We start from the raw sequence: 27,321 nt of genomic DNA, 5'->3' as shown, positions 1-27,321 counted from the left end.
CGGGTTCAATTTCTGATCAGGGCACACAGGAGAAGGGACCACTTGCTTCTCCACCCCACCCCCGCCCCCTCCCTCTCTCTTTTTCTCTGCCTCTCCTGCAGCTATGGCTCCATTGGTTCGAGCACATCACCCTAGGCCAGGGGTCCCCAAACTACGCATGCGGCCCCCTGAGGTCATTTATCCAGCCCCCGCCACACTTCCGGAAGGGGCACCTCTTTCACTGGTGGTCAGTGAGAGGAGCATAGTTCCCATTGAAATACTGGTCAGTTTGTTGATTTAAATTTACTTGTTCTTTATTTTAAATATTGTATTTGTTCCCGTTTTGTTTTTTTACTTTAAAATAAGATATGTGCAGTGTGCATAGGGATTTGTTCATAGTTTTTTTTTTATAGTCCAGCCCTCCAACGGTCTGAGGGACAGTGAAATGGCCCCCTGTGTAAAAAGTTTGGGGACCCCTGCCCTAGGCACTGAGGATGGCTTCATGGAGCCTCCGTCTCAGGTGCTAAAAGTACCTCTCCCATCCAAGTACTAACCAGGCCCGACATTGCTTAGCTTCTGAGATCAGCCAAGATCGGGCGTGTTCAGGGTGATACTGCTGTAGACACTAAAAGTAGCTCATTTGAGAGCATAACCCCAGATGGGCAGAGCATTGGCTCCAGACAGGAATTACCGGGTGGATCCTGTTGGGGTACATGTGGGAGTCTGTCTCTTTATCTCCCTCTTACTTGGAAAAAGAAAAAAAGAAAAAAGAAAAAAGAACCGACCAGTGAATGTATAAATAAGTGAAACAACAAACAGATGTTTTTCTCTCTCTCCCTAAAAATCAATGAATATATAACATTTTTTAAAAAAGTGAACTGAAAGAAATTTAAAGCTTTACCAAAACAAAAACAAAACTTGTTGCCCATCATAAGAAATGAATAATCAAGATAAACATTATTTTACCTCCCAGGAAACTTTGATACTTCACATTATATCCTGTAAAATCAATCAATAATTTTAAGTAACTGACAAATTCAGTAGGGGGTAATTGAAAGAGGAAAAGTGAGTTTATTTGAATTATAGCACTAGTTTCCTAGTCATAATTTACTTCTGAATTTAATTATCTGTCATTCTTTTCCCTAGGAGATAATTATCTTCCTAATTTTAATTTGAGTATGTTCTAAGGTTATAAACCCTCAGGGCTTATGTAATGATGTCATAAATAAAATGATTATTAAAAAAACAGAAGTAACCCGGAAATAAACAATGACTTAAAAAAATGTTTCAATAAATCTCTACTTTGTAGCTGGCCACCTCCTTCTTCATCTATCCCCTACTTTATTATATAATTTCTTTTATTTTTGGTGAAATAAAAGATTAACTTAAAAATTTTCTTTCTAGGGAATGACATAACCAACAGGGTGACATAAGTTGTTTCCGACTTTGCTCCACCCACAGACCAACTAACACCTATTTAAGAACAAGAAACCACTGAGAATCCTGGAAGATGGGGGTGAGGCTGACACGCCACCCACACCACAGAGACCAAGACAGATTGCATTAGAAGGGCGGCATGGCGCTACTGAAGCTAGCTTGTCACGTGCCTTTGGTTTTACCAAGAGACATGTCACCTGCCACCACACTCAATGATTTCCCAAAAAACGTAGGAGGAGGAGGAGGAGAAGGAAGAAGAGGGATGGCAGAAGAATGTAATGAACACAATAATGCTGTCCCAGTCAGGTGTGGCCTAGGATCTGGCCTGGTACTAGATGAGTCATGAAGTCAAAGCCAAACAATGTCTACTAAATCCTCCTCTTTCCTGCAAGATGAACTGAGGGCAGTGCAGTTCACTCGGAATGATTGTTGACACGGGCTGAGAAAGAAGTCTTTGATATGAAAGTAAAGCCAACAATCCTAGGGCAATTCATATTTTAGAGGCGTTTTGGCCTAGAGACTGGGATTTTTAAAAAGGGAGCACTTGCTTATACACAGTTAATTTATTTGCAAAAATTCCTAATCTTCCTGGTGGTGTGGAGAAAGAAGAAAAGGCAAGAAACCAGAGACTTTTGTGGGGAGTGTTCGTACTAAGGAAAATATCTAAATTTACTTTGGTATTATTATTATTATTATTATTATTATTATTATTTGTATTTTTCCAAAGTGAGAAGGGTGGGGGGAGGCAGGCAGACAGACACACTCCCGCATACACCGACCAGAATTCACCCAGCATGCCCACCAGGGGGCGATGCTCTGCCCATCTGGGGCATTGCTTCACAGCAATGGGAGCCATTCTAGCACCTGAGGCAAAGGCTATGGAGCCATTCCCAGTGCCTGGGCCAACTTTGCTCCAATGGAGCCTTGCCTGCAAGAGAGGAAGAGAGAGATAGAGAGGAAGGAGAGGGGGAAGGGTGGAGAAGAAGATGGGCGCTTCTCCTGTGTGCCTTGGCCAGGAATCAAACCCAGGACTCCACACACCAGGCCGAAGCTCTACTGCTGAGCCAATTGACCAAGGCCTGGTATTACTTTTTATGAGGTGGGAAATCATCCCAGTGGATATTTTAACTTTACATAATATTACTCTGACTAAAAAACAAACAACAAACAAAAACCCTATTTCTGTTACAGTCTTGATAAAACTGCTATTATTAATGGTTTAATACACTGCTACCAGATTTGTTATTTAAACTCTAGCCTTAAAAACTTGTATCTACACACATTTATATTTGCCTTACTCTGTGAAATATGGAAGAAAATAATAAATCTCAGAAAAATCTATCAATAACACATTAAAGTATATACTGCATATTAAATGGCTCGTGAAAACTAAAGAGAAGTTAACAGATAGGGTATAATCTATGAAAGCAACATTCCACATTAGTGTACTTCCACTACTAAAGCTTACGTACCAAAGCCTACAAATCTTAAAAAAGGTGACCATTTCTAATGAAATTCATTAAAAAAATGTACTGAACCATTTATGAGTCCCTTAATATAAATTAAGCTACTTATGATACCCAAATTTGTCATGGTAAACAGAAATTCTAATACTATTATAACCCCCCACCCCAGCCTCCGCAAGTATGCAAGCCTTTGTGGGCAGCACACGGACACACTCAGTATTCCTTTGCCTCTACCTTCCCTGGAACTTATGGGTTTTAAGGTTTCCTTATAACATCCCCCCTTCAGAAGATTTCAAGCATTTAAACTGATGAAAGACAGATTAACCTTAATTTAAAGATACTATAACACCCTGTGGGTGAGAGATAAAGGTATCACAAAATGTTAACAATTGTCCTTTGGTTCTGAGATTTTTAAAAAAAAATCTGTTTATGATAGCATCAGTAGTTTCAGTAAGGTAGGTATTCTTTACCTTTTCCATGGTAAAAATAACAGTATTCTTAATTTCCTGAAAGTGAGCCTTCATCAAAATGCAGCAGATAATGAACGACACAGTTACATAAGCTGAGACAATTTTCAAGTCAGTTCTCAATGATTAATAATGACTGTTCAAGATGCATTTAGCATGTATATACTTTTATGAGCTATCTCCTCCTACCTTCCAGCTCCCAACCCCTCATTCTCCCACACTCCTGGTGGGCACTTAGAAAGTGTCCATTAGGGCCCTGGCCGGTTGGCTCAGCGGTAGAGCGTCAGCCTAGCGTGCGGAGGACCCGGGTTCGATTCCCGGCCAGGGCACACAGGAGAAGCGCCCATTTGCTTCTCCACCCCTCCGCCGCGCTTTCCTCTCTGTCTCTCTCTTCCCCTCCCGCAGCCAAGGCTCCATTGGAGCAAAGATGGCCCGGGCGCTGGGGATGGCTCCTTGGCCTCTGCCCCAGGCGCTAGAGTGGCTCTGGTCGCAATATGGCGACGCCCAGGATGGGCAGAGCATCGCCCCCTGGTGGGCAGAGCGCCGCCCCATGGTGGGCGTGCCGGGTGGATCCCGGTCGGGCGCATGCGGGAGTCTGTCTGACTGTCTCTCCCTGTTTCCAGCTTCAGAAAAATGAAAAAAAAAAAAAAAAAAAAAAAGAAAGTGTCCATTAATTCTGGTATAAATGAAACTTATTTAAGACTATTCTGACATAAATCTCTTTATCGAATTAGATAACAATTGAGAGATTTTTTTTCCCAATTATCTATATAGTGAAACTCAAATACTCCATAATGTCTTAAAAATTCAACACGGTAGACAGTTTAAGGAGCAGCTGACAACCTGAAGGGCTGTGCTAACAAAGGAACACACCTGCACAGAGCAGCACAGAGTCATGATGCAATCACTGAAAGGGGCCTTATGATCAGACTCAGTTGATACCCTTTAACTGAAGGCACAAAGAAGTGATTTGCTAAAGGTCATACACTCAGTGGGCAAGCCAGAAGCAGCATCAAGATTTCCTGGTTCCAATTCACTATATACTGTTAAAATTTTTAGGATTTCTTTTTTCTTCTCAATTGTGGTAAAATGAACATAATATAAAATTTACCATCTTATTAACACTACTAACACTCACACTTTGGAACAAGGAAAGGCAATGCAACAAGCATCAGCACAGCAAAGGAAGACACGTTGTCAAATGTGGAAATTAAATCCCGACAGTCCTTTTAAGATGGGAGACGCATGTGGTGTTCAGATCAACAGCTCTGCAGAGGAAGAAACATTTTTTTCTTCCCACATACACCATGTGCCATCCACTACATAAATTCCCATTTAGGAGAAAAGGCCAGCTGTACCATTCTAGATTCCACTGCAATAAGGAAGCCCTATTAAGTATCTCCCAAACCATGTAAGACTTATCTCTGAAAATATATACATAATAATATATGACAGGAGGAAAAAAAGTAGGACCCAGCCACCCACAGGCATCATGACCAACTAAAATATTTCCCTTAATAAGAACGGCTCTTCTCTGGCCGGTTGGCTCAGTGGTAGAGCGTCGGCCTGGTGTGCAGGAGTCCTGGGGTCAATTCCCGGCCAGGGCACACAGGAGAAGCGCCCATCTGCTTATCCACTCCTCCCCCTCTCCTACCCCTCCCGCAGCCAAGGCTTCACTGGAGCAAAGTTGGCCCGGGCGCTGAGGATGGCTCTGTGGCCTCTGCCTCAAGCACTAGAATGGCTCTGGTTGCGACAGAGTGACGCCCCAGAGGGGCAGAGCATCGCCCCCTGATGGGCGTGCCGGGTGGATCACAGTCGGGCGCATGCGGGAGTCTATCTGCCTCACCATTTCCAACTTCAGAAAAATACAAAAAAAAAAAAAAGTAAAAACAAAAAAAAAGAACGGCTCTTACTGTTTTATAAATAACTGCTGGTGGCTTCATCCCAACGGTAAGAGGACACATGTCTGAGTTTGGAGTTTCTTGGTTCTAACCTTCTCTTTCGTTCACGATGGTTCAAGCAAAGCGACACTAAAACTCACATTCCACCAAGACATGGAGATTCACTTTGCAATGTCCTGTGTCTTTAATATTTCAGATGTTACCCAGCATGACTCACGCCCCCCCTACTTCCTTCTTCAAACTTTCCCTGCTGGAAAGTCAGCATTCAAAATCAATTCCCGAACCTCAAGGAAATAAACCATTAGCTCTATTTTGGAAATTCTTATTTCAGGGGCAGTGAAACTTGCCCCGTAAGGTGCATTTCACTTTAAAGTTCTAAATACTTCAATTAATCACTTTTTATTCTAGTATTTTAATATCAGTCCTTTTGAATTTCTGCCTATGTTAATGCCATTGCCTCATTAAAAAAAAAAAGTACACTGATTCAGGACTCAGATTTGACACTTACCAATTTTCCTATAATTATACAATTTTCAATTCTCAACTTTCCTACATAGATTGTTATTTAAAATTGATGAGAGACTAAGCAGTGGAAAGTTTTTTCTTGTCTTCAGAGATGTAAACAACTTTAGAGTCTAACATCTATTGATGCTTATATTGCACCTTTGATCCAAGAAATTCCAAGTACTTTGTAAAAACCATATTCATTACTATTTCCAAAGCACAATACTGACAGGAATAAGCAATATGAATGCAATGGTCTTACCGCTGGAATTGTATCAGTTTCTGCTGTAACACAGGTAAATCATGACCATATTTCACCAGCAAATTGGCTCTTTGTTAGCACGTGGGCAGAAATGCCATTCAGGTGGTTCGTTGAACTACTGCCTCTTTAAAAGACATCAACTTCCAGTTTACCACAGTCTCACCTCCCTCTGGTATATTACTCATGGCTACTGCTTTCACTGACATTTCCCACGGTCTGGCATTTATGGTTGTGACTTCTTGCACCAGGGATATACTACTGGCCTGAGAATCAGGGAACAAGGGGTCTAGGCTATTATTGTAACCCTGGAAAACCACTTCAGCTTTCCGGGACTATTTCTGCTTTTATAGATGAATCACTCGCTAAGATGATTTTTAAAGAGATTTCTAATTTTAAAATTGTATATTAATCTTTTCTTTTTTAAAAAAATTAGAAGCCTGGAAAGTGTTATAGATATCTGTTGAATAATTTGTGAATATTTCCATATTCATGTCCTTACAAGAAACATTTGCTAGTACAAGTTAATCTTCCAAGTCTATTTCTATTACCAGATTAGCAATGTCTGAAAAGCAAAGATCATACAATTTCCTCTTGCTTAGAGCATAAACATGAAGGATGTAGCTTGCTTAGAGCATCAAAATGAAGGATGTAACTCTAACACCCAGAGCAACAAAGAACATTTTCTTCATGTAAATAAAAGCAATGTCTGTGGTTTTCCTAGATCGAAGTGTTCACACTCTTCTGACCCCAGAAATCACCCGAGAGCAACAGAACCTACAGAGAGTTGGTTGGGGAAACAACCATTTAACAGCTCCGAGCGGAAAAACTGTGTAACTGATGGGGACAGTGATCTGACTCATTTCAGATACTATGAAATAAGAGTTTTAAAACAGTAGTGGGATGGTCAGTGCTCCCTCCTGCTTAAGAGCTGGTCTCCTGCTTTACCTTCGTCTCGTGGTGCTGATCCAGCTGGTCCAGTTCCGAAGGGCTCTCTCCATTTTCCCTCTCGTGGGCCTCGGCTTCTGCGTCTGCCCTTCCTTCTTCCAGGGGGAGGGCTGGGGCCACACCTGGAGTCCTGCAGCTACTGTCAGAAGCATTTCCATCACAGTCGTGCATTGTGGGTGAGGCGGGGCCCCCGGCACTCTCGTCTCTCTCTCCATTTACTAAGTTCGTATCAAGCAAGGGTTCAGAGGTTTGAATAGGAGTGTCTGGGCTAACGGTGGTCGCTTTCGCCTCCTCATACTCCATCTCGCGCTGTGCCTCCATGACACCATTAGCCACACAAGTCTGTACACCCTGAGTTGGATCTGGATCATTTCCTTGTTTCTGGGGAGGGTGCTGGGGGGAGAGGTTGTGCTGAGGTGTGGTTGTCAATCCGTGCCTTCCTGGGGTGCTGGGAGCATTTAGGTTCATAGCAGAATGTTTCTTCAAATCACCATAACTTGATAATGTGCTAAAAGAGAAAATACAAGGAAGTGTGAAAACACTGGCATAGACAAGCTCTAGAACTAAAAAAAAAAAAAATTATTCCAGCTAAAAAGCGGTATTTAGTAAAAAAAATGTTTCCTCCTCTGATAGTTTTAGAAACACAGATGATACACTCGGTGCAGTTTCCAGCCTCTTGCGATGCTACCCGCACTTAAACAGTTCAGCAAAAATGACCGGCCTGAGTATAACTATAAGATCTGAAACATTTCCTTGGGCTGTTTATCAGTATTAATTAGTAGAGACATAGAAATGAGAAATATCTATATTTAATTAACCATCTTTTCCCAAAATTTATACTTTAACACTTCAATATTTTTTAAAAATTCATTTTAGAGAGAGAAGAGTGAGAGAAAGAGAGTGAGAGAGAAGGGGGGGGGAGGAGCAGGAAGCATCAACTCCCATATGTGCCTTGACCAGGCAAGCCTGGGGTTTCGAACTGGCGACTTCAGTGTTCCAGGTCGACACTTTATCCACTGCACCACCACAGGTCAGGCCACTTTGTTAAGGTCGACGCTTTATCCACTGAGCCACCATAGGTCAGGTAACTTTGTTAACACTTTAAAAATGAATATAGTCAGCCCTCAATTTATAAACAGGTTAGAAACCAAAAGTTATTTTTATTTGGAAAGCAGAAACACAGTCTCATAAACTTTATTACGCATGCTGCCACAGCCTCCTAACTGAGCTCTCTGCTTCCACACCTGATCCCTCTAGTCTGGTCTCTCCAAGTCGGCCAGAGACCAAACTCTGTGCGGGCTTCTCCCACACTCTTAGGTGAACCTGGCATTCTGCCGATGGCCTACAAGATTTTCCATACTCTGCTAGCCCTAGCCTCATGAAATTCCATTCTGCTCACTCACAGTGTTCTTGTCACACCTGTCTCCTTGCTGTCCCCTTACTTCTAGTGAGCAAATACACACATCTGAGGATCTTCGAGCTGCTGTCCTCTCCGCCCAGGACAACCTTCCCCAAGACACTGAACTGGCTTACTCCTGCACATCATTCAGGTTTCTGCTCGGATGTCACCTCCTGGACTGTTCTATTCAGTACAGCACACTCAACCACTAGCTACACATTTTATTTTCATTTTCTTTAAAGCCCTTATCATTACTTGACATTATATAGAACACCATAATAGACAGTATGATGGAACCTAAATGCCAATATATTACAATGTCCCCTTGGAAATACTTGCACAGCATTTTAATCCAAGATTCCAGGGAGGAAAAACATAAAACTCTGGGCTGCAGTCTTGGAGAGATTTCTATGACCTAATGAGGAATAAAGATAAATTTAGACTAATATTCTGTGAGGGTGCAGAACGTACCTGTCGTGTTCTCGGCTATATCCCCACTTCTCGGCATAGCACTTGCCATATGGAAAGTACTCAGTAAATACTCGATGAGTAATCAATAACGGTGGCTGTGATGATGAGCATGGCACTAATTCAATATTAGCAGCTGACATTTATTAAGCGCCAGAACCTACACCAAGCTCTTCACATAATTTTCTTTCATCCTTGTGTTTCCAAAATAGGGACTCTATAAATCTAGGCTTGGAAACTTACATCATGTGGCAATGCCATATGGCTAACAAATGCTAGAGCCAGAGTTCAAACCATGAGGTCTGATGCTAAACCTCACAGTCTTAACCTATATTATAATAAACATGCTGGAACATGCAGGAGGGAGTGGGGAGCAGGTGAGTAGGCTGCACACAAACGTGGGAAGATAGCCCAGGGCTGCGTCCTCCCCGGCACAGGGAGAGGTCACAGGGCTAAGGGAGGTGGGGGTGGCAAGCAGCAAGGGTCACAGACAATGCTGGGTGGTGTGCCACTGTCTCCCTTCACTCCGTTCCTCCCAGGCATGGCTGCTCAGGACTGGAGGCGGGAACAGGCAACAACAGACAGCAAGAAAGTAGTAAGGGAGGCAAAAGGACATGGTAAAGCTCAGCTCCACGGGAAGAGGAAAACTGGTGGGGAAAACATCATATATGTAGACGTTAGAGGTTGGCAGCATCAATAAATGTGACACACTTCCACTAATGAGCGCTGCCTTCTGCGAAAGCATACCCTTGGCCCAGAGAGCTTCCCAAACAGTCCTTGGAGAACTGAATCAAACTGTCCTGCCCGTCTGGCCACACTAGTATCCAGCAGCCCAGCAGAAAGATCCTCGGCCAAGTCTCTGCAACAAATCTTGTGCTTGCTTAGGACTGCTGCAAAGGACAGCTTGGGACGACAGGTGCGGGTTTCCTGCATTAAGTGACAGCCAGGAGATCCTTGGGGGGAACGGGGTAGAGGGGAGGTGTGTGTAGGAGGGTGGCAGGGGGAGGTTAGTAAAAGCAGTGGTTGAACGAGTACGTAGGAGATTCCTGCTGCTTTGGAGAAAAACAGTTGGCGTAGCAGTGTCCTTGGGAGAAACCAATGTTCAGTTTTGCAGGGAAATGTTATTTATTTTGTCCTAAATCCCGTGGTCTTTCATAAGTTAAAAATATTACTTTCTCGCCCTGGCCGGTTGGCTCAGCGGTAGAGCATCGGCCTAGCGTGCGGAGGACCCAGGTTCGATTCCCGGCCAGGGCACATAGGAGAAGCGCCCATTTGCTTCTCCACCCCTCCGCCGCGCTTTCCTCTCTGTCTCTCTCTTCCCCTCCCGCAGCCAAGGCTCCATTGGAGCAACGATGGCCCGGGCGCTGGGGTTGGCTCTGTGGCCTCTGCCTCAGGCGCTAGAGTGGCTCTGGTCGCAATATGGCGACGCCCAGGATGGGCAGAGCATCGCCCCCTGGGGGGCAGAGCACCGCCCATGGTGGGCGTGCCGGGTGGATCCCGGTCGGGCGCATGCGGGAGTCTGTCTGACTGTCTCTCCCTGTTTCCAGCTTCAGAAAAATGAAAAAAAAAAAAAAAAAAAAAAAAAAAAAATTACTTTCTCTTACTCTCAAAAAAAAACACAACCCAACAAAAAATAAAATTTCACTTGTTTCAAATATATCCTTTAAGACACTCAATAAAACAGAGTTACTTAGATTATTGCAAAGAGCAAAACTATGATACATAGGTAAGGTCTTCATAAGTGCAACATAGTCTCCAGTGACACCACTGTAACCGACATTGGTTCTTCTTGTCAATTTACTGTGGTAGCTGATAACCTGCCAAATCTCCCTCTCTTCCACAAAGTGATAGTTTAAGCTCTAATAGCCGGCGTATAACCCAAGAGCTATACTGCAGGCACATGGACATCACTCAACAAGAAATACAGACTTCCCATTCAAGCCTTGATGACCCAATGGACCCAATGGTCATCAATAGACACTAACTCGGGGTCTATTGCTACTGGTAACACCTCACGAAGACCATATAATTATTTTTTGTATTGGTAGTGGACCTGGCCACCCGTTAAGTCCTTCACCAGATTTGCCAAAATGTTCATGACATCCTAGCTTCACTTAAAACAAGTTTTCTTAAGATGTCACAAAGGATAGTACATCTCTCCTTAGATCCAATCTTTCAGCTTTGCATCAAAATGCCACTTGGAATCTGAAATCTGAGAGAGGAAAAAAACCCTGATATCATTAAGTAGGGAAATTGTCTACCTTTTGTGTATGGAGAAGGCACTGTGATGGGTAGAAGGCTCAGCCTTCGGAATACAGACCCATTTAAGGGTCAGGTTCTGGCCTGCACTGTAAACAGGGGCCCAGGCTCCAGTGCCCCGTTACAGTATACTGCCCCTAGACATGCCCTGGGGACCTGCAACTAAATCAACTTGTCCTGGGAAACAAAAAAAATATAAGTGGAATTAAATCATTCTAATAAAGATTACTATAATTTAAGACAGCAAAGCCATCAAAAACCCTACTTCAGAGGGGGAGATGTTGAAGTCTAAATATTCACGACTCAAGTTCCCACAATTTATTGACAATGAAAATTGAAGACAGGCTTCTGAACTAATTTCCCCCAGAACTTGTTACTAAATTTAGTCTCATTTTAAATGAAGGACACTGCAGTTTTGTATTTGGTCACAATTTCCAGATTTTGAAAGCATTTCCAAACTTTGATTCAGTACATATATAACAATAAATCCTGCAAACAAAACCACCCTAATGGAAAGCCATTCCCAAATATTACAGTGAAATTAATGCAAATAGATAGCTTCAAAGATAAGAGTAGCCTGACCAGGTGGTGGTGCAGTGGATAGAGCATCAGTCTGGGATGCCGAGGACCCAGGTTCAAAACCCCGAGGTCGCTGGCTTGAGCACAGGCTCATCCAACTTGAGTGTGGTTCACTAGCTCGAGCGCAGGGTCACTGGCTTGAGCCCAAAGGTCACTGGCTTGAAGCCCAAGGTCACTGGCTTGAGCAAGGGGTAACCCACTCTGCTGTAGTCCCCAGCCAAGGCACATATGGGAAGGCAATCAGTGAACAACTAAGGAACCACAATGAAAAATTGATGCTTCTCATCTCTCTCCCTTCCTGTTTGTCCCTATCTGTCCCTCTCTCAGTCTCTGTTATCAAAACAAAACAAAACAAAAACAATGAGTAAATTTACACACCCGCGCACACACATACACACACACTGCGAAATTATATACAGACTTTTGCTGACATAAAAATGATTAAAATTTTCAAAAGTTTTATTTGTTAGTGATGGGATTTCTAAGAAAATACAATTGAGAGTTATACAAGTAGAAAAGCAACTTATGTGTGCGTTTATCTTTAAGTTAAAAATACACAGTATCTCACCTACTTTTTTTGAAACATTAGAACAAAAGAATATAAAACTGTATCTGAGAAACACAAGACTGTAACTTAGCATACATTTTGCTATGGTCAATATCTCTTCACAATACCTAGCATATAGTATAGGGGTGTGGGGAGAGGGGAAACAGAGACTAAATGGATATAGAAGACCCACATTAAATAAAATGGGTCAGAAAGAAGCCTGCAGAGATGGAACAGGCCCACCAGAGTCACATTTACAAATACACAGAGTTAGAAGCAGAGACAACCTCCTGTGTTTCCAACCCAGATATCCGGTCACCAGCACGATGACCCCACGCACGCGCGCGCACACACACACACACACACAGGAAATGAGGGAGCCTATCTGTAGATCTACACAGCACACAGTGTGAAGAAGCAGCTGGTGGCATTCGGTGCTGCACACAGGTAATGGACAGTAAGTGGCAATTTATATTAGGATAAGATTAAGTACTTTTAAATTTTGTTCTTTCTAAAAGGCTTACCAAACCTAATGGAGGAAGAATATATGTTTGATTTGGAAAACTGACTGGCTCTATAAACTTTTTTCAAAACCTGGCTTACACCCCTCTGCCTTCTCCCTTTGTAAATTGGTTCTTACCTGCCTCCTTCAAAGCGACTGATGAGATCTGATATTTTATTGGATTTTTCTTTTGAGACACAAGAAGCAGAGGCAGGTTTAACTTCCTCCATCTTGGGTGCTGCACTAGATAAAGCTTTATACCCGGGGGTTTGGTGTATACTGGACAAAGTTGACTTCTGCAGGTATAATGGCTTTGGAGGCACTGTAGAAAAAGAATTAATAGAATTCAATATTTTCTTAACAATAACAACAAGAACAAAAAGTCTGGTGTCCTGGCTATAAAAGTCTTTAGCATTATCAAACTTTTATGAAGAGGTCTGTCAACTTTGTATTGAACCTTAACCAGGGGACCTTTATCTATCTCAGACATTTGCTCTGTGTCCTATGGAAACTGCATCTCCAAGTTTCAAGTGGTGCCTTTTCATTTTAGGTCCTTTTAAATAAGGTATTATTAAACACTTAGGGATCCACATAGGGCTATGGTATTCCAACACTATTAGAGGTAACATAGCAGTTATTTACATAATCACAGAAAAGAAAGTGCTAAATTTTAAATTAAGTCTTAGAGATGCACTGCTTGCTACAGAACACATTTTGAATAACAGAGAGAATAACAGATATATCAGAATCCAGACCTACTAAGTTAAACATAAAAGCCAACAAAACAACAACAGACAAATAGTAATGTTGTATTACTATAGCATCTTCCCATTTAACAAAAGCACCTTATCTCAGTTGATCTCAGATAAAAATTCTTTCTTTACAGTCCTCTGAGGTAGGTACCGTTATTCATTTCTGTGTCCATGAAGGCTTAGAGAGGTTAAGTGACTGTCCTGGGGTAACAAGGCTAATCTGGTTTTATGACTGGTATCCAGACTCTGGCACCTTCTGTTATCAGCACTGTGCCTCCCCCACCATAAATCCAACAAAAGGGGGATAGAAAAGTTCTATTATTATTGTCTTCTACATTAATAGCTGGCTTGCATCAAATTACTGCAAATCATCTGCTTACAGTAAGCCCTTCACCCAATGAACAGAATAGAAACAGATCATTTCCTAAAATACTAATATCTATAGATATTCCCTTAACAGATGAGAAACTGTAGATAAGAAAATGTAATATGCCATAAAAAGCTTAATTTACATTCTGGATAAAAGAATATAACATGTTGCCTGACCAGGCAGAGGTGCAGTGGATAGAGCATCGGATTGGGACATGGAGGACCCAGGTTCGAAACCTCAAGATCGCCTTGGGCTGATCTGGTTTGAGCAAAGCTCACTAGCTTAAGCCCAAGGTCACTGGCTCAAGCAAGGGGTCACTTGGTTTGCTGTGGCCCCTCCGGTCAAGGCAATATGAGAAAGCAATCAATGAACAACTAAGGTGCCACAAGGAAGAATTGATGCTTCTCATCTCTCTCCCTTCCTGTCTGTCCCTCTGTGTCTTCGTTTCTGTCACACACACACACACACAATATATATAACATGTATGTGTTTTTCTATAAACGGGTTTAACAAATCAAATAGAATCACATCTTTTTTTTTTTTAAAACCTTTCGCCCAACTTCTGGAAGAAGGCTGGGGAATCATGTCTCTTCCTAATCTCGTGCCCCATTTCCCCAAGCAGGTTACCCTGATTTTCAGTCATTTTGTCTCTTTTATAAAAGAAGTTGACGGTTGGCTGCCTGATGCTCGCTGGCCTAGATCGCATCATTTCTGTGCCAGTTATCAAGTCTTATAGAGAAGGGAAAAAAATGTATGTCACAATAAGCCACAATTAATTCATCTCATTCCCTGTCAACAAAGATAAGAATAAATTCCCAATGGAAAAAAAACATGCTTTCATTCATGAAAATGATGTTATTTTTCAAGATATATAATATTTGTGGGTGTTTAATATAGTATCAATTGGAAAGGAGGAGGCTTTTATAAGTGTGGTATTGGCTAATCTTAAGAAAAAATTCCTTTGTAGAACAAATATGTACCAAGATAGGAAAAAGGGCAATATCACCCCCCTATACACACACATAAATAGTTTTAACATAAGTAGTAATTTCAACATTTACAACTAGAATATTCAAAGAAGGAAGCAAATATGTTCTTTATAATTCTGTTTGCAAAGATTGTTATAAAATAACTCAATCTAATCTAGAGTTTACTCAATAAACATTTTTTACTTATTATGTGCGGGATACTGTTAGATGATCGAAAGGTCAGCTGGCCAGGTTCTTGGAGATGACTCCACCGACCGTTCCATTCTCCGGGATGCCTATCTCTTTTTTTTTTTTTTTTTTTTTTTTTTTTTTTTTTCATTTTTTCTGAAGCTGGAAACAGGGAGAGACAGTCAGACAGACTCCCGCATGCGCCCGACCGGGATCCACCCGGCACGCCCACCATGGGGCGACGCTCTGCCCACCAGGGGGCGATGCTCTGCCCATCCTGGGCGTCGCCATGTTGCGACCAGAGCCACTCTAGCGCCTGGGGCAGAGGCCACAGAGCCATCCCCAGCGCCCGGGCCATCTTTGCTCCAATGGAGCCTTGGCTGCGGGAGGGGAAGAGAGAGACAGAGAGGAAAGCGCGGCGGAGGGGTGGAGAAGCAAATGGGCGCTTCTCCTGTGTGCCCTGGCCGGAATCGAACCCGGGTCCTCCACACGCTAGGCCGACGCTCTACCGCTGAGCCAACCGGCCAGGGCTGGGATGCCTATCTCTTAAACTGTTTTGTAACAATGTGTACTTTGCCCCACTGTGCTTATAATTATTATAATTATTTAATTAGTAGTATTAAGTAACAGACCAGTAATAAAATACAAAATGCATTAAAGATGTAAGGCTTTCTCTTCCAAAATGCTGGAGTGCTGCAAGGGTAAGAAAATGTCTGTTTTGATCACAACTACATTCCCAGCAACTGTGTGCACAGTGCTGGTGGCACGTTTGTGGAATACATGAAGGAAATAATTGTGTCATCAAGGAGCTCACAGTCTCGAGCAGAGACAGTTTAATGGTGTTGATAAAGGTGGGCACTGGGGACACAGTTATTTTAGAAGCACAGAGGAAGGGAGATGGTCCAAATGTATAGTAAATCAGTAAATATACCCAGTGTAAATAAAAGCACAAATGCTCCAAAAATCTCATGATGGTACAAGAATGGCTAATGTATCAGAAACACTGTTGTAGAGAAAAATAATGACTATTTTGCTAAAAACTGTAACTGAAAAGTGAAAATAATTCCTCTCTCCCTCTCCCTCTCTCTCACCATTTATGACTTTTCTTTTACACTGTGGAGGGTATAAACTTTTGAAATGTTTTCTGAACATCTCCCAGGTATCCCATCAGCACCTCCAGTTCATTATGACTAAAACTCAACTTCCTACTTCTTCTCCCGTAGCCCAAAGGATGTGAAAAGGAAAAAGTGTTCCACCTCACTGATGATCAGAGAAATAAATACAAATTAAATCCACAATATGATACCACTCCAGCCGTGTTAGGTTAACCAAAATTTTTAAATTGACAATACCAAGTGTCAGTGAGGATATGAAGCAAATGTGAAATCTCATACATTTTGGAAGGAAACATAAATTAATACAACCATTAAGAATGAAGTATTTCCAAAATATATACCCTAGAAAAATCTTACACATCTATACTATACAGGGCTTTAAAAAATCTTTTACTTTTTCATTAATTTAACAAATATTTATTGAATACCTATTAGGTTCTATGTACTTGATCATATCAAAGAAGGAAAGAAAAGACAAGAAGCAGAAACCATAGTAAGGAAATCATATATCAGCAGAAGGTGGTAAGTGCTAAGAGAAAAAATGGAAGAGAGTTAAAAAATAAGCTAGAAGGGATCTAGAGTGTAGGGAGTGCGGGGGGGGGGGGGTGTTTGCAGTTTTAAGAAGGGTGGACGGAGCGTCGGCCTGGGATGCTGAGGATCCACGTTCGAAACCTCCAGGTTGCTGACTTGAGTGTGGGTGGGGTCATAGACATGATACTATATGGTTGCTGACATGAGCCCAAAGTTCGTTGGCTTGAGCAAGGGTTCATTGGCTTGGCTGGAGCCCTCCGGTCAAGGCACATATGAGAAAGCAACCAATGAACAACTAAGGTGACAACAACTATGAGCTGATGCTTCTTATCTCTCTCCTTTCCTGTGTGTCTGTCCCTGTCTATTCCCCCACCTCTCTTGCAAAAATAAAAATAAAAAAATAAAGAAAGAAAAGAAGACAAAAAGAAAAGAAAGAAAAAGAAGGGTGTGCAAAGTAGGCCTCTCTGAGAAATTCTCATTTGACTAAGACTTGATGAAGTTGAGGGAGTCATTTGGGGAAAAGCATTCCACCATGTTGAGCAAAAGCTAGAGACCAACGGAGGCCAATGTGACTGGAACCAAAGGAGCATTCCCACAAGAGCAAGTACTGAGGTCAGTAGGAGGGCCTGATAACGTATATCCTTGTACAGATTTTGAAATGAGAAGTCACTGCAGAGTTCTGACTACAGGACTGATATATGACTTAAATTCCAACAGCCTTATTCTGGCTTCTGTGTTGAGAATGGGGGAGGGATGGGGGATGGGGGATGGGGGGGGACGACAGGTAGACATAGGAGGTTATTGTAAAAATTCAGGCAAGAGATAATGTTGCTTAGAAGGAGATAGTGAGAAAGAGTTGAATTCCAGGTAAGTTTTCAAAGTAGATTTCCTGATAGAGTAAATGTGAAGTATGAGAGAAAAAGCAAGGAGTCAAGAATGGCTCTGAGATCTGTGGCCTGAAGAACAGGAAGGATGGAATCGTCATCAACTGACACACGGGTAGATCAATTTTTAGAGGAAGAATCAAGTGTGGTTTTGGACACACTAAGTTTGAGATATCTAGGTGACAATAATTAAAATGGGCTCTATTATAGCCTTTACAGACAGTAAATAGAACAAAACAATTTAATAATTCAGAAATTTCCAACTATGCAAAAATAATTAAAAATGAAAGAGCCCTAGCAGGATAGTTCAGTTGGTTAGAGCGTTGTCCTCATAACTGAAGTTTGTGGGTTCGATCCCCAGTCAGGGCACATGCAGGCATCAACCAGTGAATGAATGGATAAGTGGAACAACAAATCTATGTTTCTCTCTCTCAAGTCAATAAATTTTAAAACCTTTTAAATGAAAGAGACACTAATTGCAGTTTAAGTTGGGGATGCCCACTACATTGTGATTAGTTTTACAATGAAAAATAATAGCTGGCTATGTATTAATGCATTACATATACATTGACAACATTCTACCTTAAGAATTGAACATTCCACATAGAATGTTTTACTTTAGAAGTAAATGAAATAGGTTTGAGTACTTTAAATATACTTAATTATATAAACAATAATGTGGCTTTCCAAGTTCATGAAACTTTTCCAACATTTAGGTTTAATGATGGAGAAGTGACAACATATAGGTTTTATCAAAATAATTAAATATGAAAAATATTTGTGGATCAAAGCTGGTAAGAGAAAAAGAACAATTAGCTTTAACTGCTAAGAAAGTTATTTTGAGTTATGTCTAGCATGGCAGGAAATAGGCCAATATTAAAAGCGGTGAAAAGAGGAAAGACTCACATTTGAAGTTGCTCTGTTAATTTATTTGTTTGACTGGTCTGATTTGTATGAACTGAATATACCATTGTTTTCCAAGGCCTCAGGGTGTTTTCCAAGGCTGAGGAAAAACAAGCCCTAACTATTGAAGGAACCCATTTTTATATCTACAGTCTAGATTCAAATACAAGTTTATCTAATCTCTAATCTAAAATTTAGCTCTTTTATCCTTTCAAAACTATAATTCTTCAAAAATATTTACTTATTGGTAACTAACAAACATAAACCTGATGTTGTTCAAGACAAATTACTACATAAACAAAAGCTATTCAATATTGTCTCTACTTTAAAATAATCACAATAAATTATAGCTATGATCTTATTAGCATTCCACATGAGAAGCAAACAAAATTTAATTATGAGCTGTTTTTAGATTCTAGATCAGAGTTTCACAAACTATTGACATTTGGGGATAGATAATTATTTGGGGCCAGGGTGGGGACTGACCTGTATATTGTAAGATACTGCCGTAAAACCAGCCTCTATTTAGTAGGTGCAGTAGCAACTCCCACAAATTGTATCAAGCAAAAAAAGTCTCCAGATAATATCAATTGTGGTATTGTCTTCAGGTGAGAAACACTGATTTAGACTAAGAATCTTCAATTAGCCTGACCAGGTGGTGGTGCAGTGGATAGAGTGTTGACCTGGGATGCTGAGTACCCAAGCTCAAAAGCCCCAAGGTCCCTGGCTTTGAGCGCAGGCTCAACCACCCTGAGTGAAGGTCGCTGGCTTGAGCAGGGGGTCATTGGCCCACCTGGAGCCCCCTGCCTCGGGTCAAGGCACTGATGAGAGAGCAATCAATGAACAATTAAAATGCTGCAACTATGAGATGCTTCTCATCTCTCTCCCTCCTGTTTGTCCGTGTCTGCCCCCACCACCCACCAAAAAAAAAAATCTTCAATTAAATTAAAATTATGTAATGGACCTGGAAGCCTCACCATTCATAACTTAGAAGATATTTGCAATACACTGAAGACGTAGGTGTCAGTGTGATAATCCCTTCACCTGTACAGGGTGCCCCATAAGCACCCCTTTCCCTTCTCAACCGCAGTCACCCAGATGTTCTTAAGGGTCTGGAGAAACAAAAAGTAGCTTCCTTTCATAGAGGGTGGGAAACACTGATCACTGGTCAATAAGTCAATAAGCAGTGCCCAATGTATTTGGCAGCTGATCTCATAATACCAATATGCATCCTCACTTCAGGGATGGTGGTCTCTGTGTGGCACACATTCTGAGTTGTAAACAAAAAAACAGCAGAAACAAAGTAAGTAGAGGGAACGTGGTGATAAAGCAGCAATTCATTCAACAAGGATTACTGAAGATCTGCTGGTTATGTGCTAGGTATGGGGGACACGGTAGTGCAAAAGGCAGAGAAAATTTCCACGTGAATGAGTAAACTATATAGCAGATCAGATTGTAATGAATGAGGGGGAAAAAATGTAGGGATGGGGAAATATGAAATGTCAGAGTTGAGGGTGGGGTTAAAATTTTAACAAGAGGGGGCCAGGGAGTGAGAATATTTTTTTAAAAAGAAGTATCAAGTACTTTATGTAATTTATTGAGTATAGTCAGGAATTGTATAATGATATTTCAGTTAATGAGGCAACAAATATACAACTGTGATCCCTTTTAAAATTAAAATGGAGCTGAAAAGTTCTATTGCCTAGGGACTGTAGCCGACATAGGGGATGCTGGTGTACACAGAACTACAGCTGCACTGCCAGTTGTATAGCAGTAGAGCACATACACTTGTGTACATAATACTTGATAATGATAACTATGTTACTGGTTTATGGATTTACTATACTATACTTATCATTATATTAGAGTGCACTCTTCACACATAAAAAAATTTCTGTAGCCTAACTAGGTGGTACAGTGGATAGAGTGTCAGACTGGGATGTGGAGGACCCAGGTTCAAAACCCTGAGGTCGCTGGCTTGAGCACAGGCTCATCCAACTTGAGCACAGACTCACCAGCTTGAGTGTGGGGTCGCTGGTATAAGCATGGGATTATAGACATGACCCCATTGTCACTGGCTTGAGCCCAAAGGTCACTGGCTTCAAGCCCAAGGTCACTGGCTTGAGCAAGGGGTCATCCGCTCTGCTGCAGCCCCCCCGGGCAAGGCACACATGAAAAAGCAATCCATGAACAACTAAGGAGCCACAATAAAGAAGTGATACTTCTCATCTCTCTCCCTTCCTGTCTGTCTGTCCCTATCTGTCCCTTTCTCTGACTCTCTCTCTGTCTCTGTCACAAAATAAAAAATGCTGTAAAACTGTATGTCATAAGAAAAAAAACAAAAACCCAGTACGCAATGTTATGACGCAGGCAGCGGCCTCATGCTCCTCGTGTTTGCCACATCTCCGATTGCATCATTTCTCTCGTGCTTCAGTTAGTCTCACGTTGTTTTGCACAGCAACAGGCTGTCCAGGCCTAGAAGCAATAGGCTCTACCATATAGCCTAGGTGCGCAGCAGGCTAAACCACCTAGGTTTGTGTGAGTCTATAATGTTTGCATAACGAAATCACCTAATGATTCATTTCTCAGTATGTATCTCTATCACTAAGCAGCACATGACTATATCTGAAGTTAAGTAATATTGTGCACATGGACCCACATTCTATATAGGAAATAAACATGTATTTGAGTAGCAATACACTGACTTTCATATAGCTACAAACAGCAAAAGCAAGGTTAAATGTTGTCTCATTAAAGAATATGGTTATTTCACCTGACCAGGAAGTAGAGCAGTGAATAGGGTGTTGGCCTGGGATGCTGAGGACCCAAGTTCGAAACTCCGAGGTCACCAGCTTGAGCCCGGGCTCACCCAGCTTGAGTGTGGGGTCACTGGCTTGAGTGTGGGCTCAGAGACATGACCCCATGGTTGCTGGTTTGAGCCCCAAAGTTGCAGCTGGCTTGAGCCCAAGGTCGCTGGCTTGAGCAAGGGTTCACTGGCTCAGCTAGAGCCCCCACCCCCACCATCAAGGCACATATGAAAAGCAATCAATAAACAACTAAAGTGCCCCCTAAAAAGAAGAAAAAATAATAATATTGTTATTTCAGCACATGGTAGCTTAGCAAGGACATTGCTATAATTTATCTCAGTGAAATATGAAAAACAATGAAGTAATGCAAGAATGCTTCCAAAAAAAGGCTTTATAAATAATGAAATTCTTGCTTTTGATGTGGGCAATTACATAAAATTAAATTATATTCCTTTTTTATATTCTTACACCACTTGATCTTTGTCAGCTCAGGTTTAATAAGCAAGGTGGAATTTTGTACTTAGCAAATAAATGGCTAAATTAAATCATAATAAAAAATTTCTATGTTCACCCTGGCCAGATAGCTCAGTTGGTTAGAGCATTGTCTTGAAGTGCAGAGGTTGCTGGTTAGATCTCCAGTTGGGGCATATACAGGAACAGATCTAAATTCCTATCCCTGTCTCTCTCTTCCTCTCTCTCCCTTTCAAATCAATAAAATAAAATTTTAATTTTTATGTTTACAGTCACATCAATGTTATAGGGATGAGTATGGCCAAAAGGAAAGGTTATAAATTCATGAATGGGCTATTCGTTTGAATCACCAATTTTTCTATCTTGCTTTATAATTATACCTATACTGCTACAAACATAGCTAGTGATAAGAACAAAAGAAAATATCTTATAATGTAGAAGACTCCATTTTAAATCCTTTCTATGGCTCTCTTTCAAAAATCCTTTAAAAAAAAACTTTTAAAGAATAACACCAGCTCTTTTCTAATGCATTCTCTATAATACATTTTTCTTTGCAGAACATGAAGGAGAACAAAATAAATACAAAATAAACCAAACAAAATGATTTTTCCAGCCTGGCCTGTGGTGGCACAGTGGATGAAGCACTGACCCAGTTTGCTGAGGACACCTGTTCGAAACCCTGGGCTTGCCTAGTCAAGGCACATATGGGAGTTGATACTTCCTGTTCCTCCCCTCTTCTCTTTCTCTCTTTCTTCCTTTCTTCCTCTCTCTCTCTCTCTCTCTCTCTCCTCTCCCTAAAAAACTGAATTTAAAAAATGAAAAAAAAAAAGATTATTCCAAAGTATAGTAATTTTACAAATGTCCAGTTTGTTGCTGGGCTGACTGTTGAGCATTCAGTGTAAATAAAAATCTGTTGTTACGAGGAAATTACACATTAAATCATAGTGGAGCTTCGCTTTCTACTACATTTCAAAGGGCCTGCTATCATCACAATAACCTTGTGCTTCTCAAAGTTAATACCCAATTCACTAGAAATTTATTTGTAAAAGGAAACGGTCACTGAACAAATCCACCATTGTAACTGTTTTTCCACTTGTTGGCTACTCCATTATTGAACGGTTTATTTTTAATTTCTAATGACTTCATTAAGAAGACTTTTGAAACCCAGGTACCTTAATATTATAATATCATCTTACTGCGTACATTAAGCACTGCTCTAGAAGGATCTGTTTCACAAAACCTCTGGTATCTTGCAGGTCATACTAGCTGCTGATAGTACTTCTAAACACACATTCCTTTGTTACACATTTATTACACAAACAGCAAGTTAGGCCCTGTGCTAAGTCAGGCACAATGCACGAATAGACCACAATTCCCTTCAGGGGACATATAAACAATCTCCAAAACATGAAAAGAACCATGGTAGAAAAATATATAAGGTGTTTTAGGAGCAGAGCAAATACCCAACTCTGAGAAGATTCACCGACTGACTTTTCTCCTAAAATAAATAAATGCGCCCAATTCCTCCCATTTATAGCTTAAAACACTTCCTTAATGGTCTTCATACTTCCGGGTGGCCTTCACTGACGAACAAAGTGCCCAACCTGTTCAGAGAACCCTGATTAGCATACCTTGTGGCTTTGGACTTGCAGCCGAGTGTTTTGCTGGCGTTTTTCCATTTATTCCCTGAGCCTCTTCATTAGATACATTCTGATCAACCAGTGTCGTTGTGCTACTTTTCAGAAAGGGTGGAACTATAGTGATCTTCGGACAGGTACTGTTGCCTGAGAAGAGTTCAAAAAGAAAGGGCAGGTAAATGCATAGGCAGGGCACAACTTGGTCTCATGACTTACATTTCTTCTGACCCCACAAAGCAGGAGCAGCACAACTGCAAGACTAAGTACAGAAATACTTCCCCCATGTGTGCTGACCTTGACAAAGAGTTTTCCTGGGAAAGATCTCACTCCACGTGCCTGAGAAAGGTTATAATGCACACTGACAGAGACTGCGCGTGTGCACGCACACACACACGGACACACACAGAGGCAGAGGCCCCCTCTCCCCTGCCACCCCCACACCCACTCCTTTCCTTGCAGGGCCATGAAAAGGGCATAATGCAGCTGCTATGATGCAGACGAAGCCGGCTAAGGAGAGAACCAGAGGGCCCCAGCACTAATCTGTTAAAAGCTTTCCAGAGTCCAGCCAGTGAGCAACTCAAAAGAACAAAGCAGGAAAGCAGCAGCCTAACAGCTGACCCAAAGCCTCTCTGCCAAGGGCTAGAGATACACACATGCTCCTCTCACTCACTAGCTTACATAGACTCCAAATGAGCTAATATCCATGCTTCCTCCCGAAAACGAATGTTGAGATTATATGGGTAATAATGTCTTATATTTACAACTCAAAATTCCAAAATATACTTTAAAACATTGTGGGAGAGAAATTTTGTTTCATTTCTGACATAGACATTAAATGTTGAACTTGTGACTTTTAAAGAATCATATGCCATTGTTTTTTTTTTTATACTCCTATTAAGTTTTCCTTTCTTCTAGTTGACATGGTGATATTATTAACATATTGGACCTTCCTTAGGAGAAAACAAAATTTAATAGGGAACTCACTATCATTAAATAAAAGTATGCCATTTAAGAAACTGTGATTTGGCATGACCAGGCAGTGGCACAGTGGATAGAGCGTTGGCCTGGGACACTGAGGAGCCATGTTCAAAACCCTGAGGTCTCCAGCTTGAGCACAGGCTCACCAGTTGAGTATACGGTTGCCAACTTGAACATGGGATCATCAACATGATCTCATGGTTGCTGGCTTGAGCCCAAAGGTTGCTGGCTTGAGCAAGGGGGGTCACTGGCTCAGCTTGAGTCCCCCCCACCCCCTATCGAGGCACCTATGAGAAGCAAACATTGAACAGCTAAAGGGCTGCAACTACAAATTGATGTTTTTCATCTCTCTCCCTTCTTGTCTGTCTCTCTTGCCAAAAAAATAAAATAAAAAATAAACAGTGATTATAAAGTGGCCAGTTTTATAAGTCAAGAGCTATGAGCTTTGATTCCTTACTCAATCTACTTCAATATCTGATTGATATTTATCTCTACATCTGGTTTATTGCTAGGCAGCTGACACAACTATTCCTTCCTTGTAGGATGCCAACGCTTCTTCATAAGGAGCATTGAAATTTTTACTTATTTAAGTGAGATAAGGGGAGATAGTGAGGCAGACTCTCACATGTGCCCTGACCAGGATCTACCTGGCCACCCCCTCTAGGGCTGATGCTTGAATACCAAGCTATTTTTATTGCCTGAGGCTGATGCACTCCAATGGAGCTATCCTCATTGCATGGGGACATGCTAGAACCAAGAGGAGCCATTGGCTCTGGGAGGGGAAGAAGGAGAAAAGGAGAGGGGGCAGGAGGAGGGGGGATAGAAGCAGATTGTCACTTCTCTTGTGGGCCCTAACCAGAAATCAAACCTGGGACATTCATACGCAGGGCTGATACATTATCCACTGAGCCACTGCCCAGAGCCAGAATTTGAAAAATTTCACACTGAATGTTATCTTCTAGGTTCTTCTCATTATACTCCCTTGTTTCAAATCTTTTGTACAACACACTGTTAACTGTTTTCAGCACAAAAACTACATAAAATCCATGATCAGGGAAGAAATCCCAATTGTGGTAACCAACAATAATTCTTTTTTTTCTTTATTTTACAGAGACAGAGAGTCAGAGAGAAAGACAGACAGACAGGAATGGAATGAGATGAGAAGCATCAATCATCAATTTTTCGTTACGACACCTTAGTTGTTCACTGATTGCTTTCTCATATGTGCCTTGACCGTGGGCCTTCAGCAGACTGAGTAACTCCTTGTTCGAGCCAGCGACCTTGGGTCCAAGATGGTGAGCTTTGTTCAAACCAGATGAGCCCGCGCTCAAGTTGGCAACCTCGGGGTCTCGAACCTGGGTCCTCTGCATCCCAGTCTGACGCTCTAGCCACTGTGCCACTGCCTGGTCAGGCAGTAACCAACAATAATTCTACCTTCACTCATCTGGTTTTCTAACTCATCAACTACTCTATTTTCATCTAAAATGGGACAATCGTCCTCTTCATCACAGCTATCATATTACTACCTTTCTTGAGCTGAATCGCCACATTAATGTATTTTAGTCCTGATCATGTGCAGGTTCCATGCCTATGTGGTTTTTCCAACCACTGGTGTATGGGTGAGGAGGATGTTTGGAAACAACATGCTCCTCAATTTGATGGCTCTAGAAAATACATCCTTAAATGGTTGTTTTTTTCTTTTTTTTAAAGCAATGACAAATATGCAACAGAGACCATATGTGGTTGCAAAGCCAAAAATATTTACTATCTGGCCCTTCACAGGAAATGTAGCTCACCACTGGTCTAGGTCAAACATATCAGGTAAAGGAAGTTTAACTAAAAGCAGCACCATTTAATACTGGATACTAGCAATAAAAAGTTAAACTTCTTTTTGCTTGTTTATGACTGATTCGGCCTACTCACATTTGGAGACAGTTCTTATTTGGATGCCAGTTGCATAACAGAGACATGAAACTAAAATTGTAACCAGATGATCCACCCATTCAAGAAAATTTATAATAACTAAAGAGGCTTTTTGGTCCAATTTACCAAGAACCAGAAAGAGCAATTAAATGGTTATCTTGGGCACAGATGTAACTAGTCATATTATATTAGCATGGGGGGGGGGTCCAATTTAAATACTATTTTCTCCTAACAATTGGTAATCTTTTAGTCACTGGCTCTAACCATTCTGAATTCCTCTGTTTTTGGGCCACTCACTTAAGATCTCTGGGTCTTATTTCCTATAAGGAATATCTAGACATCTGCTAACTGCAGGGAGCTTCTCAGATATTCTCAATCCAGCCTCATCTTTGAGTGTATAAGGCTTCCTCTTCCAACTGAAGAGGTTGCGCCTGTGGCTTAACTTTGATCTGTCTTCTTTTGCAGGACACTCTTAAGAGGCAGATATTACCTCTGATGGGGTTTAGGGTGACTTTGTTTCCTATTTACAAAACTTTGTGCTGCCTGTTATGATTTGCCAAGTCATTGTTTGTTTTTTTTCTTTACAGAGACAGAGAGAGAGTCAGAGAGAGGGATAGACAGGAACAGAGAGATGAGAAGCATCGATCATTAGTTTTTCGTTGCGCGTTGCAATATCTTAGTTGTTCATTGATTGCTTTCTCATATGTGCCTTGACCGTGGGCCTTCAGCAGACAGTAACCTCTTGCTCGAGCCTGCGACCTTGGGTCCGAGCTGGTGAGCTTTTGCTCAAACCAGATGAACTTGCGCTCAAGCTGGCGACCTCAGGGTCTCGAACCTGGGTCCTCTGCATCCCGGTCCGATGCTCTATCCACTGAGCCACCACCTGGTCAGGCTGCCAAGTCATTCTTGAATGGCTTTCACATTTTAAGGTTGAACTTATGTTTTGGCCATCTATTCCAAAGCAATGACCACTCAGTTCTCTGATTCTTCAGGCCTACTCTCTTGCTATGGTACCCAAAACCTCAGGTCACATCTTTAGGGCCGTGCTATAGCCATGTCTATATTGCATCTTCCATCC

General features: G+C 41.6%; 1 protein-coding gene and 1 pseudogene across 1 annotated transcript in view; both read right to left on the bottom strand.

Annotated features, from left to right (window-relative positions):
• Nucleotides 1–27,321, bottom strand: part of FGD4 (FYVE, RhoGEF and PH domain containing 4) — a 277,447-nt gene that overhangs the window by 67,190 nt on the left and 182,936 nt on the right. The window contains exons 2-4 of the mRNA XM_066368922.1: nucleotides 23,337–23,489; nucleotides 12,854–13,037; nucleotides 6,962–7,469 (exon numbers count right to left, since the gene is read on the bottom strand). Of these exons, the coding sequence (XP_066225019.1) occupies nucleotides 6,962–7,469; nucleotides 12,854–13,037; nucleotides 23,337–23,489 (845 nt within the window). The remainder of the gene's footprint in view (nucleotides 1–6,961; nucleotides 7,470–12,853; nucleotides 13,038–23,336; nucleotides 23,490–27,321) is intronic.
• Nucleotides 24,750–25,965, bottom strand: LOC136393153 (adenylate kinase isoenzyme 6-like; annotated as a pseudogene).

This window comes from Saccopteryx leptura, chromosome 2 (assembly GCF_036850995.1).
Source record: "Saccopteryx leptura isolate mSacLep1 chromosome 2, mSacLep1_pri_phased_curated, whole genome shotgun sequence".
Taxonomy (NCBI): Eukaryota; Metazoa; Chordata; class Mammalia; order Chiroptera; family Emballonuridae; genus Saccopteryx; species Saccopteryx leptura.
The sequence above is the reverse complement of the archived record's forward strand: the minus strand, read 5'-3'. Positions and strand labels throughout refer to the sequence as shown.